At 44.8% G+C, this 20,719-nt stretch overlaps 1 protein-coding gene and 1 non-coding gene across 2 annotated transcripts; both read left to right on the top strand.

The window, feature by feature from the left end:
• The first annotated feature begins 1,480 nt into the window (after positions 1-1,480).
• On the top strand, positions 1,481-11,427 carry LOC119140903 (ras and Rab interactor 2-like). The gene is given in 6 exon segments (XM_037372567.1): positions 1,481-1,520; positions 1,934-2,131; positions 2,134-2,226; positions 4,318-4,449; positions 6,541-6,704; positions 11,042-11,427. Coding segments are annotated over 6 exon segments (945 nt in total). The 3' UTR covers positions 11,360-11,427.
• A 4,635-nt stretch (positions 11,428-16,062) lies between these two features.
• Positions 16,063-16,147, top strand: LOC119140938. Its single transcript, XR_005101785.1, has one exon. It is a non-coding gene; the product is annotated as a small nucleolar RNA SNORD45 (small nucleolar RNA).
• The last annotated feature ends 4,572 nt before the right edge of the window (positions 16,148-20,719 follow it).

The following is a 20,719-nucleotide window of genomic DNA, read 5'->3' as shown; positions in this document are numbered from 1 at the left end:
GAGGCAGGTTCTATCACTGTGCAGAAGGGTGAAGCTTCTGCTTTCCTGGCTGGGTTTGGTAGTGCTGTCAATGGTGATTGTGTGGCTCTACCAGATCAGTCATTTGAAATGTTGCCGCTTGTTATGTATAATTGGTGGCTCTGGTCTGGTGGGAAGCTAGATCTGCCCTTCATGCTGTGTGACAGGCCATCAAGACCATGTGTCAGACTGGTTATGCCTTTACTGGTGGCTATAGAAAATCAGAGGGCAAGTGCTGCTCCTCACATTCACTCTTTCCACCTTTTTGCAGGCTCCGTGAGAGAGCACCTAGATGTGTTTGAAGCATCTGGGAATGAAGCAGACATGGCTTTGCCACCTCCATCAGGACCTCGGAAGGGGAAAATAGTAAGAGAAGCTACCAAAGCCCCAGCAGAATTGGGACAGGGGAGATGGGAGCTCCCAATAGGGTTGGACATTTGGGAATTGTGTGCCAGACAAGTACAGAATAAATGCTACATGTGAAGCAAAGACACCGTAAGGTGAGGAGTGTGTGAAGGGCGTGTTTGTATGAGAAAGAGCAGTCTGAAGGCACAAAAGGAAAATTGGTTGAACACAAGGATAAAATAAATGAAAACATAAAGCAAAAGCAAGAAAACAAAAGTAGTAGGTAATGTTTATTTGGAGGGGAGTGTGTGTGTGTGTAAATCCCAAGCCTTAGGAATAGCCTGCAATTTCTAAAAAAAACACCCCCAAAAAGGGCAGGCCGGGGGGGAGAAAAAAAGAGACTGTGGTCTAGGAGAAACATGTAAGAACAGGGAAAGAACCTGGAAAGGGCATGAGGTTTAAGGAAACTTTTGAGTTGCCACTAGCAGCAGGGATGTCCACTGTTAGCCTGTACAAATGTGTGATCTAGTAGTGACACGGCCTCTCCTCTTTCTCCTCTCAGTCCCTGTGCTCCCCTAATACATCTGCCTAGTCTGGGCTCTGGTCCTGCCCCATCGCCAGGGTGTTTGTGCTGTGGCCAGGCTGAAGGGTCCTTAGTTTCTATTGTGCTTGTGGCAGTTCACTATAGTACAAATAATGGATATAAGCTAATTATTAATGTAAGCTATGTTGTCAATGGGAGGCTGAATGGGAGAGAAAATTCACTTACAAAGTAAAGGTTTTCAAAGAAAATATTTACCAAAGAGCTTTCTCTGTTGATGTGTTCTGTACCTTGGAAATGGAGACTGACTGTTAAAGAAAACCTCGAGTAAAACAAGAATAAAAGAAAAATGACTGAGAGATTACTGTGCCATGTGCACACTATTGCCAAACAAAGAACTTCAGACTTGATGACAAAGCTGTATATAAGCTTGCATGATGAAATCTGAAGCTGGATAAACGCAGCTTGGTTTTCATTTATAGTTTAGTGCCCGTAATCTGTCCGGCATCATAAAGATCTTAAAGCTGAGCCAAGTTTTAGGAGACCTTGGGTGAGTTATAGTTTCTGATGGAAACCATGCAAAAAAAGATGGGCTTTCATGCCAAAGCAGACAAAAGTTAGGGTTTTGACTGTGTTATGCTTCAGGTTTCAGAATTAAAGTCTAAGCTCAAAGTGAAATAAAACCGGGACACTTCTGGCCAACAAAAGAAAAAGTTAACTGGAGCTGCTGCTTGCTTGCTGCTTTGTTTTGGGGTTTGTTTCTTTTTTTGTTGTTTTTTTTGTTGTGACAATCTGTAGTCTGCCTTTGTGGTTTTTTTTTGTACTTCCCACATTGTCAGAAATGAAAATGGAATACAGATTCTGTTCTGCCTTTTATTTTCTTGTTGACAAACATCTGGAGACTCAGCTTCTATAATAACTAAGCCTTAGCAAGTAGGTCTTGCTCTGCAGTGTCTCTTGGGAGTGGTTGTTACTGCTGGCTCTGCTCTAGAGGAGGAAGACAGCTCAACTTGTGTTTTCCCGTTGCAGGTGTTGTCCTGGAGAAGGCCATGCATAAGTGCATTCTGAAGCCGTTGAAGAGCCATATTGAAGCGATGTTGAAAGAGTTTCATACTGCAGATGGTTTTTGGAAACAACTGAAGGAAAACCTTCAGGTGGTGCGGCAGAGGAATCCTCAGGAACTGGGCGTGTTTGTTCCAACACCAGACTACGTGGATGTTGAAAGTCTGTGACCACGCAGAAAATGTATTCGCCTGAAAAGAAAGTCGTGCTGCTGCTGAGAGTTTGCAAATTGATTTATACTGTTATGGAGAATAACTCAGGTATGATGCTTCTTGTGGTTCAAGGTCATTGTTTTTCTAAACCTGGGGTTGTGTTTTGGTGGAGGAGATGAGACCACCTGATTCTGCAGCTTTGTCTCCTTCTCCTGGAGCTCTTGTAGCATCTCCTTGCCCTTTTGAGAGGGATTCTTCCTCTCTGCTTCCTTCCTGATCTCTCTGCATCTGGCAGCACATCTTACAAATTCAGTGTGAAGCAGAGTTGTGAAGCAGCTTGAAAAAAAACCCCAACCACCAGCTTTGCTTGAGTGTAGGCATTTGAATTTGGCTGTCAGAAAGGCTGTCCTGTAAGCCTAGAATTTGACACTGGTTCTAAATTAGTATTTTCCTGGAAATCGTAATAAAGGATGCACCCAGTATCTAGCTGCAGTAATTCAGCAGTGTGTATGCAATATGACAATTACAAGGGCTCTGTGTTAATGGCTGGAGGAAAGCAGCCCCTGATCCAGTGTTTTGGGTTTGCTGTGCCTCTGAATGTTCTCATTTGGACAATTTCTTTGTGTTTTTGCAAGAGAAATAACATCTATTTTTACGCTGTAGCAGGAGTCCCCAAGTGACTTGAAACCTAGATGGTGAAATGGAACCACAGACCAGTTAAGACCCGCTTGATTAGTCAGTGGCACAGTTAAAACGCTGTGCTGGACAGTATGAATTCATAGGTGCAGCTCTGTTGCCTGATGTCTTATCATACGCTGCTGTGGTAGGTCACGAGCTAAGGTGAAGCAATGCTGGTGGTAGTGGAAGATTTTTTTCTCTTAAGAAAGTATAAGCTGCTGCAGGTGGTTGGCAGTTTTCTTTCAAGCGCTGAATCTGCAGCTGGGCTCTGTGCCGATCAGGATGCTTGCTTTCTTTTGAGATTTGAGGTGAATGGTGAAAGCTTGAGGCTGTAAAAGACCCCCAAGCACTTTGGCAAGATTTGGGCAGGAGCTTAGACCTGGTTTATTTCTGTGCAAAATCCTGCATTTTAAAATGGATATAGGAATCTTTGCCCAAAGTGATGTAAACTTTGGTTTTTTTCTCCATACTGTATTATCACATTGAGTAAGGTATTCCCAACATGCAAAAGAAAAGTACTGAGAGGCTTCTGGTGAACTATTGTACTGAGGGGCTTGGGCTAAGATGCAGCAAATGCTCCTTGGGGTTGTCTTGCTTTGTCGTGTAAAGTTTTAAAACGTGGCGTCGAGCCAGCACCTGTTTCCAGTACCTGCTTTGTCCTGTAATCTCAGCCATATAACAGTGCAATACCTGGAGGGTATGTCTTAGCTGGTCTGACTTTCAATATCAGCCCTTCAGTCCTCTGGAGTTTCGCCATAGTTTAAACTGGCTCCCGATCTTGATGTTTCAAGTGACCATCACACCGCTTCTGCAATGAGCACAGTTTGGCCAGACCCAGAGATCTAGCCACATAGCGTTTTCTAAAGAGAAAGTTTAAATGCAGTAAGAGGAACACATACAGACCTAGGTACAGCAGAGCCTCTGTGTGTTGCGTGCTGTTGTTACTGATGATGCTTCACCAGCTAGTTGGGAGTTACGTGAGGCTTTGCTCACTGGTGTTTTTAACCATGATCCATCAAGGAAATGTGCAGAGTTTTCATGTAAAATCTAATAGGCTTTTATATGCAGGCTTCTCTGCTGGGTTTCGGACTCAGGAACTGGTACTTGTGGCTGGATCCTTCCAGAAAGGGGACGTCGTCCATGCATGTATAAAGAAAATGCCCATTGATTTTCTTTTAGCCACTGACAGAAGTGCGGGTGGAGGTCAGGCCAGACTGGCATGGCTGCTTCTTGTGAGTTCACCAGTTGAGCTGACACCAAGGTGAGCCCAGTCTTTAAATTCCCTTGCGTGCTTCAAGGTCTGCATCATCCAATTTGTGCTCGTTAGAAGTACAGGATGAAGCTGGACGCTGCCCACCAAGTGTCCGATGATGTTCTCTTTGCTGCACATCTGTAACGAGAGGCTCTAGAGTAATACAAACCTGGTCAGTAAAGGCAGCAAAATAACGCTTTCCTTTCAAACACCGAAACTGGTAAAAGGGTGTGATTTGTCTATCGCTGCCTGTGTTCTCTTTGACCCAGGGAGGCTGTATGGAGCTGATGACTTCTTGCCTGTGTTGACATATGCGCTGGCCCAGGGTGATACGCTGGAGCTGGATACTGAAACTGAATACATGGTGGAATTGCTGGATCCATCTTTGCTGCATGGAGAAGGTAATCAACTTCTATTAGAACTGAGTGGAGGGCTGGGGAAGGGGGATTCTTCCTCACCTCGTTTGAGTAGAAACCCTTTTGACGGAGTCATGTAGTCGGTGATGTCGGTAGTGTAACAAGAGAACCTCGTCATTATTTCCACCTTAAAATAAGAGAAGGCTGGTTAGCTTGCAGAGTTACAGCCCCAAGTGACCTGGGAATCTACCGACGTCTTAGGAGGACGTATGTTGTTTTCTGCCAAGAAGGAGGAGGCGTCCTGACTTAGCAAGCAACCATATGCTGTGCAGGTGCCAACTGTGGTTATCCTTCTGTGCCTGAAAATGTCCTGAGAGTATGTATGGGTCTGCAGCATTTAACTGAGTTGTGAGACCTGGAATGGGACCCGGGTTAGGTGCTTTGTAAAAACTTCTGGGGGAATTCTCTGCCCCTCTGGGGAAAGTGCTTTTGAGAATGTTGCCCCCCTTAATGATCCCGGTTTATGCCCGATACTTGCTTCTCACAGAGTATTTTTATGAGGCCTAGGAATATGTTTCTTAAGGCACTCTTGAACGATGGCTGAAGTCTGCTAGAGGCAAGGAAATCTCCCTCCTTTGTTTTCACGGTGGTGTTTTTAACAAAGAGGTATTCTGCCAGCCCTTGGTAGGCCCCAGAATCTATCAGTTTATGAGGAAGTTTCAAAGGTTCTTGTGACCAAGCTCAGCTGTGAGTTAAGTATATGTGTATATGTCCCATTTCTGCCATCTCTTGGGTTGCTGAAATTGCTGTATCCTTTTACATGCCGATACGCATGACAGAATTGTGTCGGGTTTCCTCCGGTTCAGTACTAGTCTGTTCCCTGCTTTGTGTGCAGGGTGCATCGTTCGGGAATCTTAGGACAGAAAATACTTGAGATGTGAAGCTGGAGATCATTAACACGCTTGAAAGGCAGAAATATTTACTGGGCTGTTAAGTCGTGTCGTTTTTAATGTAGCAAAAGTCGTTCATCTATTGGCTGGCCCTGTCTGTGGCACTAGTTAAACTGTACGGTGCAGGAAAAATTGTTTAGTGCTTTGGGGTTGTGTGGTTCAAATGTAAATGTATTTTCCAGTTTGTCTGGTGGGTCTTGCGTGTCTTCCACGTATTGAAGTTGTCACAGAGCTGAAAGCGAGAGGATGCTGTCGGTAATACAGAAAGCACTACTGTGAGCATAGACTGCATCTCTGAATGACTCCACAAATAGACCGTGCTGCCTCTTAATTGAACGCTCCCACTCAAATAGTTTACTTAAAGAGCAAGATAAATAAATGATAGCCTGTCTTCTGTTTCTCCTGGTTGCTGAGGACTGTTGCCTCCTGCTGAGAGTCCTTTTCCTTTGTGACCTGCAGCTCCTTTTGTACATCGGCAACTCTGTTGTGGCTGTACTTTGTTCTCCACTCATGTAATAAAGGTGAAGTCTGGAGAGCTGTACACGCTGCCTCCTGAACTAGTTGGACGTAGTGTTGGACATAGGTGAACAACCACAGCCTGCCTTTTAAAAACAAAAGCAAAACCTTTGGGATGCTTCCAGGTACAAATCACACGCTCGGTCATTGCTTTGTTGCCACTAAGGGAGTCACTTTTAAGTTCCTGAACAGTGGTAGATGGTCTTTTATGTCGTTTAAACAGCTGTGTTTGTTTGATACCCGCTTGAAGCTCAGGAAGAAAACAAATCGCTGCTTGGAAACTGTTTAGAAGAAAACTCATGTTCCACCTTTGTAAAAACACTCAGGAGTAAAGGAGCGACACTGGTCATTTAAATAACCGGCCACCCCCAGCGCTAGCGGACCCAGAGATGGATACTGTTGCACCACTTTGATAATATGGAGCCCAAGCAACCACTGCATGGCTCTTAGCAGCTGAGAACACACTGTCCAGTATTTTGCAGGCAAGTAAGCTGTTTTTCTTTACGTATAAATATTTTGGCCATAGAATGCAGTGACTTTCGTGTATGTGTGCGTCTGTTTATTAAAAAAAAAAACCCAGAAATCGTTTGTACTTTTGACTGTGACCCGTTGGAACTGGCGTGGTGTTTGTGACCACTCTGAATTGTTCTTCCCCTGCTGTCCTTCACAGGAGGCTATTCCTTGGCAAGTGCTTATGGAGCACTTTTGCTGATCAAGAACTTCCAGGAAGACCAGGCTGCCCAGCTGCTGAGTTCAGAAGCTAGAGATACTCTCCGGCAATGGCACAAGAGGAGGACAACTAACAGAACAATGCCTTCAGTTGATGATTTTCAGGTAGAGCTTTAGGCTGAAGAGAAAAAAAGCCCAGGGGATGGTTGTTTTGTTGGAAATCTCCATTTGAGAAGTATGATTCATAATGATTTCCTTGGGGCCACAAGTGGTGTGAAGCAGTGCTGAGAAGATGGCTGGCAAATTTGCCTCTGTTTCAAAGTCTTTCCACTTCATAACAGAGTGTGTTTATGATGGTATAAAGGAAACACTAAATAATGGAGCTTTCCCACTGTCCTTTGTATTTAAGTCGTGCGGAGCGAGGACAGACCAAATTGTATTTTAGATTCAGCTTCTTTGTACGCTTTGCTGTTAAAAAGAACAAACCCAGATTTCCAGTGGTATAAATCATCCCAACTCCCCAGTAGTGACTGGTGGCTTACCGTGGGTAATAGAGAGGAGACCTGGCAGAAAAGCTTGCCTACAATTTGAAAGTTTAAGCAAGGAGTAGAGTTCTATACTGTGGATGTCTTCATGTTTGTAGTTTGTTTTGTGTTTTTTTTTTCTCCCCCCTCCCATTTCTTACTGCTCTTTCAGAGTAGGGCAGTAACTCCAACTGAAGAATAACAAAACAGTCGGGATTACTTTATCTTTTAAAACCAAGTCTGCATGCCTTTCATATAGGAAAAGATTGTTACGTAGATAGGCGTGCTGTTGTCTGTCCAGATGCATCAGTTTGCGAACTGAAGCAAGGAGGATGTTGGAATCGAGAAGAAAGGATTTACTCCTTTGTGTCTGGTTGTTTACAGTTCATACCACAGTGCAAAGTTGCTGGAGAGGCTAACGACAACCGTCAATAAGTTATGATGTAGCTAAGAGCTTGATAAATGAAGGTACGGGGTCATCAGGAGGTAATTAAACCTTTCACTTGCGGCTCCTTCTGCTTTATCAGCGTGCATGCAAACAACCACAGCACATCACTGAACAGGAAGGAGCTGGGAAAAGCAGCAGTCTCCCACAATTTGCCTCTCTTAGGAAGAGGAGAACTGACGAACAGAAATTCCAAACTGTGGCAAGTGCACAAAGCTAGTCCATCTTACTGGGATCCATTTTATATTCTGCTTACCTGTAGTTAGGTGTCACATTCAAGTAGCTTGAGTCTTTGTTCTTTCTAGCAAAATATTACGCTTAATAGGAAAATTAATCACCTTTGTATTTCTGCTGGATGACTAAATGACAGAAGATTTTTTTCAGCAGGATCTTGTACTCAGTTTCACCTTCTCTTCCTCAGCAACTGAACTTCAGCCAAGCTACCTGTACAGCTGGACGCTGTGCTGGATGCTGGAAGATGCAGGGGAGCACGGGAAGAGCTGGCACCAGGTGTGTCCAGGGCTGCTCCTTTGACTCTTTGAAAGAGAGCCTCAAATCAGCAAGGTCGCTCCACTTCCAGGCTAGGCTTGGCACAAATTCAAGCACTTTGCTGCCTGCCCAGAATGCCAGTTTTCCATCTCCTTTCTCCACATCTGCAGTCCTGAAACGAAGCACCTTCCCTACAATGAATGTGTAACACAGCTTCAGCTCAACTCATCTTTCCCACATTGAAACAGGATGTGGTTGCTACATGTCTGTGGTGCTGTCTCACAGCCTTACCACCAGCTTTTGGGTCCTGGAAAGGCCTTCATCCTCCCTCCCTCAAAAGGATGGAAAAGCAAAAAATCCGGTATTTTGATGATGATGAAATACAACTTGCTGATACTGCACAAAGAATTTTGATACTTACTATATGAGTTACAGGCATTTGCACAAACCTCAGCCTCTCCTTGAAGCAATCCTGTCCATCTAGAAGCATCGAAAAACAGGTCTTCTGTGTGTTAGCTACGTTAGAAATTGAAACTGTAGTGTGCTTTGCCTTATTTAGAGCTGATTTGATTTTTTTTATTTATTTTTTCTTCACACCAGCTAACAAAAATGGATTAGTTCTGCTCAGTCCTAATGGTTTAAAAGCTGTTGCAAAGTTCCAGTGTTTCAGTCTGCAAGCTATCAAAAGTTTATTAAAAACCCAGAGTGCTCTTTGGAACTGAAGTCATATGAGCATTCTTCTCAGTCTTAGCTTTTAACAGCTTGTTCTTAGGAAACGTGAATTTTTGCCATTGTGATTTAGCATGCTTAATTTATTCAGCGTACAAACATAAGTATCAGCTCAGTAAATAAACAGGTCTTTCTTACTGTCATTTTTCCATCTCCTTTCATTTTACTGCTTTTAGTTTCTAATTGCAGTTAGTTTTTTGCAAAAAAGCACGTGATGGCAGGCTGCTTTGCTCATGTGTCCAAAAGTGTTTTGTAGTTGGGTGTGGTTTTTTTCCAGTTGCTTTTTATTTTACTTTTTAAATACTTTTTGAAAGGTAGAACTGCGTTTCCTTGTAGGGCTTGTTTAGAATTAATCCATGTTATCGGTTGTGCACATGTGTGAATTTCAGCAGAGAAAAAAGATCCAGCTTTTGCCTCATGATCATACGGATTTACTTTAATGTTGCAGAGTAAATTTTCTTTCTGCCTCCCTCTAAGCCTGTTAGATGAAATTTGGTTACATCAGGCTCAGACACTAAGTTGCCATCGGTTAATGTGATGAAAATGTCCTGCATGAAAATGGATTGCCTTTTGCATGCTGCAGCATAAAGAGTGTGAATGGTTTATCGTGCAGCAACCTGTGGATCAACACCCTTGTGTGTTGCTGGCAGAGGGTTGGGTTGTTTTTTTTTTCCTTATGATGAACATATTGCTTGAAGCTTCTCTTCAATAGTATTGACCAGCAGTAGCAGCATCATCTCTTGGGCATGCTGCCTCTTGTGGCGCAGTTCCTTAACAACCGAAAAAGAAAGAGCCTCCCATCGTGGTCCCCCTGCCCGACCCTGAGTGTACAAGACCGGGGTAACTATAGTCTTAGCCATTTCTAAATCCACCTCCCTTAAAGCTTGTTTGTTTATTTTTGCCCACAGATCGCGTGGATCAGGAGAGTATAAATCAGGTCCTTTTTCAGGGTCTATCGGTCCTGGGTCAGAGGGATCTTCCTCTGATGGATACTCAACTGCATTGACACCCAGGGTTTTAGAGCACTGTGACTTAGAGGCTGGTAAAGAGCATGCAACTCCTCTTCCTCTCCTTCCTCTGCCTTTTCTTCTTGTGCTTTCATAGTTTCAAAAATAACTCTCCATGAAGAGAGCAGATGGTGGGACTCAGTGTTGCCTTTTGTCGCCGAATCCCACAATTTCACCCCTGTGTCGTCCCAAAGTTCCCGTGTAAAAATTGTAGATGCAGTCACTGCGGGCATATCTACTTGCACCCACTTGAGCATTGCTTTAAGGTCATGCCCAGAAATACTTTTCTTATGTTTGTTAGGGAGACCTTTCATAAGCTCATAAACGTCTCTTTCTGGGGACGAAGCCTGATTCCCCATTACAGATTTCCCACAGCTCACCTCTGAACTCCGGAGGGATTTCAGGCCGGCCGGCTCCTGCTTCCTTTCAGCGGTTCATTCGAAGTTCTGTGGGATTCGCTGCAAGTTGCTCAGGTGATTCAAGAGCCCCTCCACGTCGGATCCTTCACTGGATCACGTCAGGGTCACCAATTTGTGGCGAATGAGGAGACGGGACACAGCTTGATGCAAGCAAGATGTCAGTTTATTAGTGATTTTCTTACAATTATATACGTTTCTACCTTCTACATATTACACACTGATTGGTTGATATTTAAGACACACCGTTTAAACAATAGGAACTGATTAGTTTACCTTATCATAGCAACAATTCCTATTCTAAGATTAGGGGGTTTCTTTCTACGCCGCTTTCGTGATTGGCAAAGTTCCTTATCGGCACTATGCGTTCCCTTAGCTGGCTACTTGTTTCTCTGTCCGTCTGGTTGCCTCCTCAACTGTAATGGCTCAGGGTTCTGCAGTTAGCTTGTTCCTTGGTTCCCAGGGCTTGTGCCCTACAAGTCTCTATTCATCAGGCTAACAGTACTTGGACTCTTGTTCTTGAGGCCTTGTCCTACAGCCTCTGATGTTTATTTTGCTTCACAGCATTTAGTTTCCTAGTAAGGCCAAACACCCAGTCCCGTTAAAACCACTGATGTTTTCAATGGGGCTTTAAGACTGCTATCTGTTCGTTTGTAATTGCAGGGTTAGAATGTGAGCCAAGGAAAGGAGGATGTCAGCTTATGAATTTGTTATGCCTGCCACAGTCTTATCACCACCGTCAATTCACAAGGTGGCTGTAATGTACAGGAATCACTGGTGTGCGTTTCACAACTAGAACATAGAGAGGATTGCTATTTGTTGCTGAGCTTCCTGTTTTCAGAGGATGAGGTTTGGAGGTTTTGTTTCTGATGTCTGTTTTCTCATTTTACAGAACTACCTTCGTGTTGCATTCCAGGAAGTTCACAGTGCGTGTACAGGAAAGACCTTACTAGTAAGACCCTTTATCACTACAGCAGATGTATGTCAGCTTTGTGCTGAAAAGTTTAGAGTGGACAATCCAGAAGACTATAGCCTGTTTCTTTTTGTTGATGACACCCGGCAGCAACTGACAGAAGATACCTACCCTCAGAAGATTAAGACAGAGCTGCACAGCCGCCCGCAACCCAAGGTCTTTCGCTTTGTCTACAAGCGCATTAACAGTGATCCATATGGTGCCATTTTTCAAAACAATGATGAGTCAGCTTCTTAAAACCAGCAACTCCTTTAATTTCTGTTCCGTGTTAACTCTTGAAAACATCTTTGCTGGCTGCCTGCCTTAGGAGCTAAAACAAGTCTTAAACCATAAATACCTAGTTAAACATGTGCATTGCATACAAAACTCCGTGTAAACCGTGCGTATGGCCAGTTATACAGAGTGTTCCACCAGTGTGTTTGAGCCAGCAGCCCATGAGGCTGAATTTCTTGTACCACAGACTCTTTTGAAGCATATTATACCGTGGCCCTTTGCAGGTCTCTTGCTGTAGTGTGCAAAAATGTATTTTCTTGCACTCACTCTATAGCCGAATGTCTTAGCATACATATACTTGAATCAAAATGACAAGTGTTTCAGTAAACCAACTGGTATGAGCTTAGTTTCACCAGCATGAGTTTGACAAGACTGTCCGATGCAGCGCATCAGTTAACTCTTCATTACTTGGATGATTGCATCCTTTCCTAATTTTTTTAATTACAGAGATTTGCCGTGTTTTTACGTGTGTGTGTGTGTATATATATATATATATATATATGTATATATATGTATTTGTTCCTTCCAGTTGTTTTTATTCCCCTTCTTCTAGGGGGTTTTAGAAGGTGGGCACAGAATGGGAGTCTTTGTAGGGACCCAGGAAATGAAGTGTTTAATGGTAAAGCTTAAAGCGTTTGCTGTACGGAAGGTTTCTCTGTACCCACCACATCAGCTGCTTATTTAGCAGTGCCTGATGTTTATAAGAGTGCCCTGTGGAAGTCTGCATATTCATTAATGAGCTAACAGTAGCTTGGCTCTGTGTAGAAAGGAGAGGAACTATGAAGAACACACACCCATCCCTGCTTTTATTTTTTTATTTTTCCTTAAACGTCCAGTGTTTCCAGGGCCTTTGCTTTCTCTTGCCACATTGGCAAAGCATCCCAAGCTCTATTGCCCCATAGTCACAAAAAGTCTTCAGTAATTGCTGGGATGGTGAGTGGGTTTTGGGCTTCTAGCCCTCCATTCCTTCGGTCGTGAATTCCACTCAGTTAAAGACTCGAGAGAATTGCTTAAAACTTGCATTTGGCAGTCACGCCTCAAACAGTGAATTTGTGGAGATCCATTTATTTATTTACACTAACGAAGAAAAAACTGTACTACTGCATCAAAATGAAACTTAGTGGCTGCTGAATCACTGAGTAATAGCGTAGAATCGCTGCTTAAGCCTTTACCACAATCATTGCAATGTTTGTTTGTAGACTGCTTGGTTTTTTGTAAAGTCGTGTGGCTGCGTGTGGTGCATTATTCCCAAGGTGCTCCTTAGTGCTCTGATGCTCTGTACGTTCGCAGTACCGGGTAAAGCGGAAGGCTCTGTGGCTGGGGAAGAGTGGCATGGACATGTTACTGCTCTCTCTGTTGCACCGGAATTTCAACAGCTGGGTTTGGCTGCTAAATTGATGGAACTACTGGGAGAAATTTCAGAAGTGTGAGTACCATGCTTATCTTTAATCTTCTAAAAGTAACCTCTCAACTGACATGGCTTAGGTATTTGACTTGCATGAAAGAGACCCAGAATTTTGCTTTAAGCAGTGTTCTGATTCGCTGAGGATTCCCTGTAATTAGAGAACAAGACTAAAACTGTCATATGGCGGTGTAAGATCTCAGGGTTTCTATGAAAGCTAACTTGCCAGAATGAGTAGGGTGTAGCCTGAATTCTAATAGAGATACTGTATAGAAAAAGGTCCTTGTCTTGACAGCAAGAGAGTTTCATGGAATATCAACACTTTCCCGTAGGGTCTCCAGCGTGATCGTGAGATCGTTCAGTGATCATGAGATTTTTGCAGTTCCTGCAGGCAGCCTTGGAACCAATTCTGTATGGCAGACAGTACCTTAGCTTACTTTTTGTCATGCTTGGCTGCTTGTACTTGCTGAAAATTTAATTGAGCATCAAATGAACCCAGAGGGAAATGTCCTGAACTCATGGTGGTAGGGCAACCCCATTGTAATCGGTAAAATGGGAAAATTGCACATTGAGGAATCTGCCTTGTGAGGAGAAGGGCTGCCTTGTGTTAGGTGACTGAACTTTGTGACCCGTTCCGCCACTGCCCCCTGCCACACACACTGAAGGAGGCAGTCCCTAAGCCAATGCAATTGAAAATGAGGATTTTTAGATGATTTATTTTTTTTTTTAATGAAAGGTTTCTTATGTGTATATGAGACCTGTGCGAGTGCTTAGCTTGCCCTGTTCTTTCTGTTCATAATTTTGAACCTGCGGGCTGGTATAAAAGAATGGTTATATGACAAAAATAAAATAAAATCTGAACTTATACCGGATTTGTCCCTTGGGAAAGGAGTGCATCTGTTACTGCAGTGTGAAAGGTGTTTGATTAGCATATGACATCGTCAGACCTGCTCTTGGTCAGATTACAAGTTATGGGTTATTTAGCAATACATTCACCTGCTGTTCCTTACTGTGGTTTTTCTTTGGTTTTATGTTTCCAAAGAAAGGGTGGATTTTTCGTCGATCTCTTTGTGAGCGTATCAAATCGGGTTGCAGTAAATATGTATAAGCAGCTCGGCTACCGTGTGTACCGGACAGTATTGGAGCGCTACTCTGCTAGCAGTGGAGAGCCAGATGAAGATGCTTACGGTAAGTGGTTGTTGTGCCTTAAGTTGAATGGAAAGGTTCTTGTGTTGAGGGTTCCTGGGCCTGTACAAGTTCAGATAGTCGTTGATGAATGGGATTCTGTATTCTGCTTTAGATAGGTTTTCCTACTGAAGAGTACATCAGTTAGGAAACTTGATTGCAGGAAACGGAATGAAGCTGCGTCAGGGGAAGTTCAGGTTAGGATGTTAGGAAAATCTTATCCACTGAAAGGGCGTTCAGTCAGGGCACCAAACCTGTCAAGAGCTCAGGGAGCATCTGGATGATGTTTTTAGTCATATGGTTTAGTTTCGGGTAGTCCCGCAAGGAGCATGGAGTTGGACTTGATGAATCCTTATGGGTCACTTGCAACTCAAGATATTCTAGGATTCTAGGAAATCTTCTTGAAAAATGATCTTAACGTAATAGAGAAGTCACTTAATGTGGCTTTGTGCAATGACTTTCTTTCATAATAGCATTATTTTCTTTTGCCATAGGTACGAGGAAAGCTCTTTGCAGAGTTACAGAGAAGAAATCAATTATACCTCTGCCTCATCCTGTGAGACCAGAAGACATTGAGTAACTGTAAACTGTGATTCTCAGACAACCTAGTGTCAGTTTCCTTCTCCCCAAAGCCCCCAAGAACTCTACAGATGAGAAATATTAGGCTCAATGTTTTTCCCCGTGAAATACCAAAAAGCAATATTGAGAAGCTTACCAATGCTGCTTCTGTCGGTATTGGCTGCATATTCGTGCTCTTACCCTATTGTTCTTCCTTTTGAACCATGACACTTTGGAGACTATTAAAATGGAATTGCTTCCTGTATGGTGGTGTCATGGTTTTCCTTCTCGGCCACAAAACAGTCCCCTCACTTTGTCACTCCCACGGAGCCCTGCTCCGAAACTGAAAACGTCTGGCCGCTGCTCCCACACAGAAGGTGCCAGGAAGGAGTTCTGTTGCTGGCTCTCGCCTTCCCTTTGCAGCCATATAACTGCTGCGACAAAACCTGGGCTCTGTTCTTTCTGAGCCACAAAACCAGAAATTGGGTACATCAAAATATACTCTCCAGAACTCAGAGGTCTCTGTTTCTCTGTGCCTTTTACTTACCTCATTCCCTAATTTAATTCTTGGATCCATCTGTCCCTTCACAGTCTGTCTGGATGTCACCGGATGCTGTTACTTGGAGGCATTGACCAGGCACTTAGTTCCAACACAGGTTTCTGTCACTGTCTTCCCTGCAATTTCTTGGAGAGTGCAGAGGAGTGAAGGCAGAAGGTTGATGAGCATTGATAACATGCAGCTGTGACCTTGCCTCCAAGGCAGTGGGTTGAGGGACGTGGATGATGAGCAGCTGTAGCTCGTTCCCGTGAAGTAGTTAAATAGCCCTGAGGAGTGTGGGAGAGGGGGTTGGATGGAGGGGGAGTGGTCTGACCTGACCTGACCTGACCTGACCTGACCTGACCTGACCTGACCTCTGGAGGAAGGAGAAACAGCACAGACAGCAGAATCTGACTGAGGGTAAAAGCCTTGTTGCAGCCTGATAGCTTGCTTGTGCTGCAGCAGCGGCTGCCCTGTGTGAGGCTGCCTGAGTTGGGCTCCAGCTACCGCAACTGGCGCCCAGCGTAGCTGGGACAAGCGGGAGAACCTGTGACCCTTAACAGACATGGTGAGAGGCGAGCCGTTGCAGCTAATCGATACGGGTGTGTTGCGATATTTGTTGTCTGTCTTAACTCGGATCGCAACTGAAGAGGACGTGTATTACTTGTGCTCGTAACAATCTCCAGGCAGGGTTTTTTCTTTTATTACAGTCCTGGGCATGCAGGCTTTTGCTACTATTCTGGTTTTGCTGTTCTCCTTAAGTGCCCAGTGAGGTTTGCTCTAGTATCAGTCATGGCAGTTAATGTTCTCTCGTTCACCTGTTGTGTTTTTAGCACCAGTTTCTGTAGGCGCAAGGGGTCCATTTTAGATCTTTGAGTCACCGTGTCGTGCCGTTGTGGCTTTTCCATTGGCAAACTGCTGCTGTAATTCCCTAAGGGGCTTCCTAGGTCAGGAGGTAGCGGATGGGAGCAGGTTGCCACCCTGGGTCAGTGGTGAGTGCTGGCATGTATCATCTGACCTAAAGCTGATGTCTGTCACCACTTTAGCTCTGGAATTACTCTGAGACCCAGGGAACTCTGGTTCCCTTAAGCTGCAACCTTGGAGCTTTTCCAAGCAGTGGATGAAATTCCTGTCACAGGCTCTAAGGCACCTTAAGGAGAAGGGGGCACAGTCTGAGTTTTCCCCCATGTAGGCGCCAGGGAGGTACAGTTCTGAGCTTAGTACTGGCCGCTACTAGGAGACGCTTTCAAGTGATCTGAGTGCAGCTCTGGCTACCCAAAGCTGGACAGGGTTGGCAAATGCTGATGTAGAGTTTTGGTGGTAAACTTGACCAGCCTGTCTTAACGAGCAGGCATGTTCTGTGTTCACAAGCACCGTTTAGTCCCGCCTAGGCATCCCGAAAGTTTGAAGGGCCGTGGTCACATCTTCCCTGGGTCACACACAATGAACGGTTGCCTGTGCAGAGTTGCTTTTTAAGGAGCAGGCTGTGGTTCTATTTTCTCTGTTTGGCTTTGCATTTGGGAAATAATGTAACAGCTACAGCTGAACTGAAGGAGCACGATACCTGACGTGGCAGAGAAGGAGGTGCATTTTACTAATTTTTTGGTGTGCATCAGTTTGACCCCAAAATGACATTGTGTCAAAGCTTGTGGCCAGGTTCCGCTGTAGATGTTGACTTGGGATATGAATGGCTCCAGGTGTGCTTTAGGAGAGCTCTGTTGGTGTAGGTGTGCTGAGCAATTGCTCTGCTGTGTGTGCAGCTGTTCTGGTTTGGCTTCCAGGTGTGCATCATCCTCACAGAAGAAACACCCTATGCTGTTGCTATCAGGATGTCTGGTGTGGTACAATAGGAGGAGGTTCTAGATACTAGAAGTTGCAAGGCCAGCTCTGGGACAGCAACTCAGGAGTCCTTTCCAAAACGGCTGACATCTGTCCAGATCCTTAATTCTACTGAGAGAAAAAGGGGTTTAAACTAAATGAATCACCAAGGGGGTTTCTTTGGAGGAGTCTCATCAAGCACAGGCATAGGCCCCATCCTGCTTATTGTGGTGGCAGGAAAATAAGCAAGCAAGCACATCGTTCAAACTAAGATACAGTTTTGTGCATGCCCCACACCTTTTTGCACATTTTAGACCCGTTCAGCAGTGCAGTTTTATCTTCACTTTGAGCTGATGGCAGCCACTGCTGCATGAAAGCCCCAAAATGGCTTCGGCAGCTGGAACGCCTGTATCAAGACAAAGCAGGGAAAGAGATCTGCATGACCTACTAGAAACAGCTTGTGCTCCAGTGCCCAGACATGAAGATTCACATCATCTAAGAAAAAAAGATTCCAAAAAAAATGCATAAAACCAGCCCCAAATCTCAGCTGCAGGAGCAAGACAGCCTGCCCTTGATTATGGAGATCAGCACAGAAGTCTGTTTAACTTCCAGCCATCCATACTGAAAATTCCTCAGTATTTGCTTCCTGTCGTACTCTTTGCAGAGCAGAGCTCGTATTCAAGAAGTCAAGGACTGTGGTACCCATAGTGCGTTCACAGACTCTGCAGTGTGAACCAGTTTTAGATTCCACCACTTGCCTCCTCAACTGTAACTCAAGAGTGGCTCAGGGCTGAGAGGTTCCTATCCCTGTTCCCTGGGTGTCTCAGCACCACCAGAGATGTTACCTTTGGTACCCCTTGCTGAGGATTCTTCTGTGCATTTTAACCTTTATCTCAGGAGGCAAACACAGCATTTTACAGAGGACAGAGACACTCTCTCCCCTCTGTGCTCTTGTTCTGCCTCATGAGAACACAGGGATGATGGGTCCCAGTCTCCTTGTTTATCAGCAGTCCTGGAAGTGGACACGGCTCCATGCAGTGCCCGTGGTCAACTGCCAAGTAAAACAGACAAGAATGTGCATGCCTGGGTGAATGCAGCTTTTTCTTCCATCTGGAGCTACAAGCCTTGACGATAAGTGTGTGACTGGGTGTTTTCATCCATAAAGAGATCTTCAAGACGTTGTTACAGGGAGTAGCTGACACATCCCATCTATCTATCTATGTCACTATGGTATCTAGGCACTGTATAATTTCACATTATAGCTGATTATGGAAAACATTTCCCTAGAAGACTGTTGGCCCTTTAGTAACACTAATGCCCTCTTTTGTGACATTCCCCGGGACTGTTATAAGAGCGGGGCTTGCCTGCACTAAGAAATTTACCATTGAAATTATACAGGCATTTCATACTGCATAACTCCCACTTGGGATGCTTTTCCAAAAGAGGCACTTTTCTGATCTTATTTGTGTTACTCAACTGGGGAAAGGCATTATTATTTGGAATAATAATAGAGATCATGCTGTTACACCTACAGTACTTTAACTACGCTGATAACTGTTGTAACTTTTTTTCAAGCCAACAGACCTTTCTCAGTCTCTGTCATTCTCCATTCATCCAGTACTGTGCCACAGGAGAAATTCTGGAAATACCAAAGAAACCTGCAATGACAGTCTGTAATCTGAGCTTCTGTGAGACCAGGTGTTTTGGGATTGGATTTGTCTCCTCCTGGAATAGACAGGAAAAATCTTCCCCAGCTGATTTCTGCTAATACCTTGATCTGTGGCCCATCAATGAGCAACTTATTACAAAACCTACATCTTTGTATTTCAAGTTGTTTTGCTTTGGTTGGATGTACTGTTCATGAAAAGATCTAGGTGCCAGAATCAGGCTTTCAACATGCATATTTGCAATGACAAATTCAAAATTCCCTTTCCATTGATGTTCTTGGAGGCATCTTCAGACTTGCTGCTGCAGTCGCTACCACTAAATGCCACTAAATCAGTAAATCCATTTATTGAAATAGTCATACAGAGCTGCAGCAATGACACACAAACTCAATCCAATTCAAAGCTCTTCTAAGCAGAAGGAAATAAAGATTCAGCTCTGTTCTCTGTGAAACTTGAGTAAAAAAGGGTGGAAGCTTATGGATGTATATGGTAAAGAAAAGGCCATTCAGGGGACAATACAAATGAACCCTAGCAATTACTCAACAGGGACAAGAAGGTGAATGGTGTCCCACTCCTTTAGCAAAGCACTGAAAATACCTCTGGGATTGTCCAAGGCCCCTTGATTCAAGATATGTCTTTCCATCAGCTCTCTGAAATGCTCAGCAGTAACATCTGGAACCCCATCCAATTATCAGATGAAACGCAGGAGGATCAAAGAGAGAGTTTCCCAGCTGTCGTGAGAACAAGCTGGAGCGTGGGATAATCAGCAGCTTCTGACTGCTGCTAACCACCTCTCACTCATTAGCATTTTCCCCCGGCCTCCCCACCTGCATGTGCAGTCCCCTTTGCCTCCAGAGTACCAAGGGCCCCTCCATGCATGTTTCTTTAAACCTGCCTGTAACAGGCATTGCCCTGACACATCCTAGAAGTTTATAGCGGTCTCTTTTCTCCTCTCGCCATTAACTGGAGGCAATGCCTTTTGGGACATACTTGCACTGCTTGGGAGTGGGGATGAGAGCAACAGATGGGAGGGTTGGGGGGGGGGGGGGGGTCAGGAGGGGTCAGGAGCTCCAGGGATCCTGGTGCATCTCCAGACGGGTGACACCAGGCGAAGAAAGTCCCCCGTGGAGAGTCAGCCAATTCACGACAATCACACCAATATGGCTACATGCCGTGCTCACTTTATTAAACAAACAGGTCATATTTATAACTTAAACCGACCGCCCACCCGACTTTACACACAGGTGATTGGATAAAAGACTCTGGCCATGCGGGCATCCGTGTCATATGCTGCAGGCACCTGATCAGAGTGTGCCAATGAGTGTGTCGATTCTGCGGTTCCCAGGACTTGCTCTGCACCTGGCTTCTTGTTCGTGCATAGCTTGTTTTATTTCTCACACTGCTTGTTCCCAGGGCAATTTAAAGTTGCTCTGCAGCTTCAACTAACAGGCCTTGGTTGTCCAGCCTGGACAACGGTAACATATGTCCTCGGTCCTTTAAAAATCCCTCTGCACCCCTCCAGCTTTCCTGTCAGTCCCTTCAGGTACTGGGAGCTGCTCTAAGGTCTCCCTGGAGCCATTTCTTCTCCAGGCTGAACAACCCCAACTCCCTCAGCCTGTCTGCACAGCAGAGGGGCTCCAGCCCTCTGAGCATCTCCACGGTCTCCTCTAGACTTGCTCCAACAGCTTCATGTCTTTCTTATGTTGAGGGCCTCAGAGAAGACACAGCACTGCACAGGGGGGGTCTCACGAGAGCAGAGCAGAGCAGAGCAGAGGGGGAGAATCCCCTCCCTCGCCCTGCTGGGGATGTAGCCCACGGCATGGTTGGCTTTCTGTGCTGCAAGCACACGTTGCTGGGCCAAGTTGAGCTTCTCATCCACCAACACCCCACAGTCCTTCTCCTCAGGGCTGCTCTCCATCCGTTCTCTGCCCAGCCTGTGCTTGTGCTTGGTATTGCCCCAGCCCACATGCAGAACCTTGCACTTGGTGCTTCTTTCCTACTTTCCGTTAGATCTAAAGATGTGGGTGACTTCCCTTCTACGGAACATGCAGCAAGAGCACTATGTCAAATCAAGGTTCTCTCTCTTTGAGTTTCAGATTTTTTTCACAGATTGGTACTTGCGTAATGGCTGCTTAGAAAAGAAATCTTTGCCCAGA

The sequence above is a fragment of the Falco rusticolus genome, chromosome W, assembly GCF_015220075.1.
Source record: "Falco rusticolus isolate bFalRus1 chromosome W, bFalRus1.pri, whole genome shotgun sequence".
In the NCBI taxonomy this organism is placed as follows: domain Eukaryota; kingdom Metazoa; phylum Chordata; class Aves; order Falconiformes; family Falconidae; genus Falco; species Falco rusticolus.
This window is presented reverse-complemented; position numbering and strand designations above follow the sequence as displayed.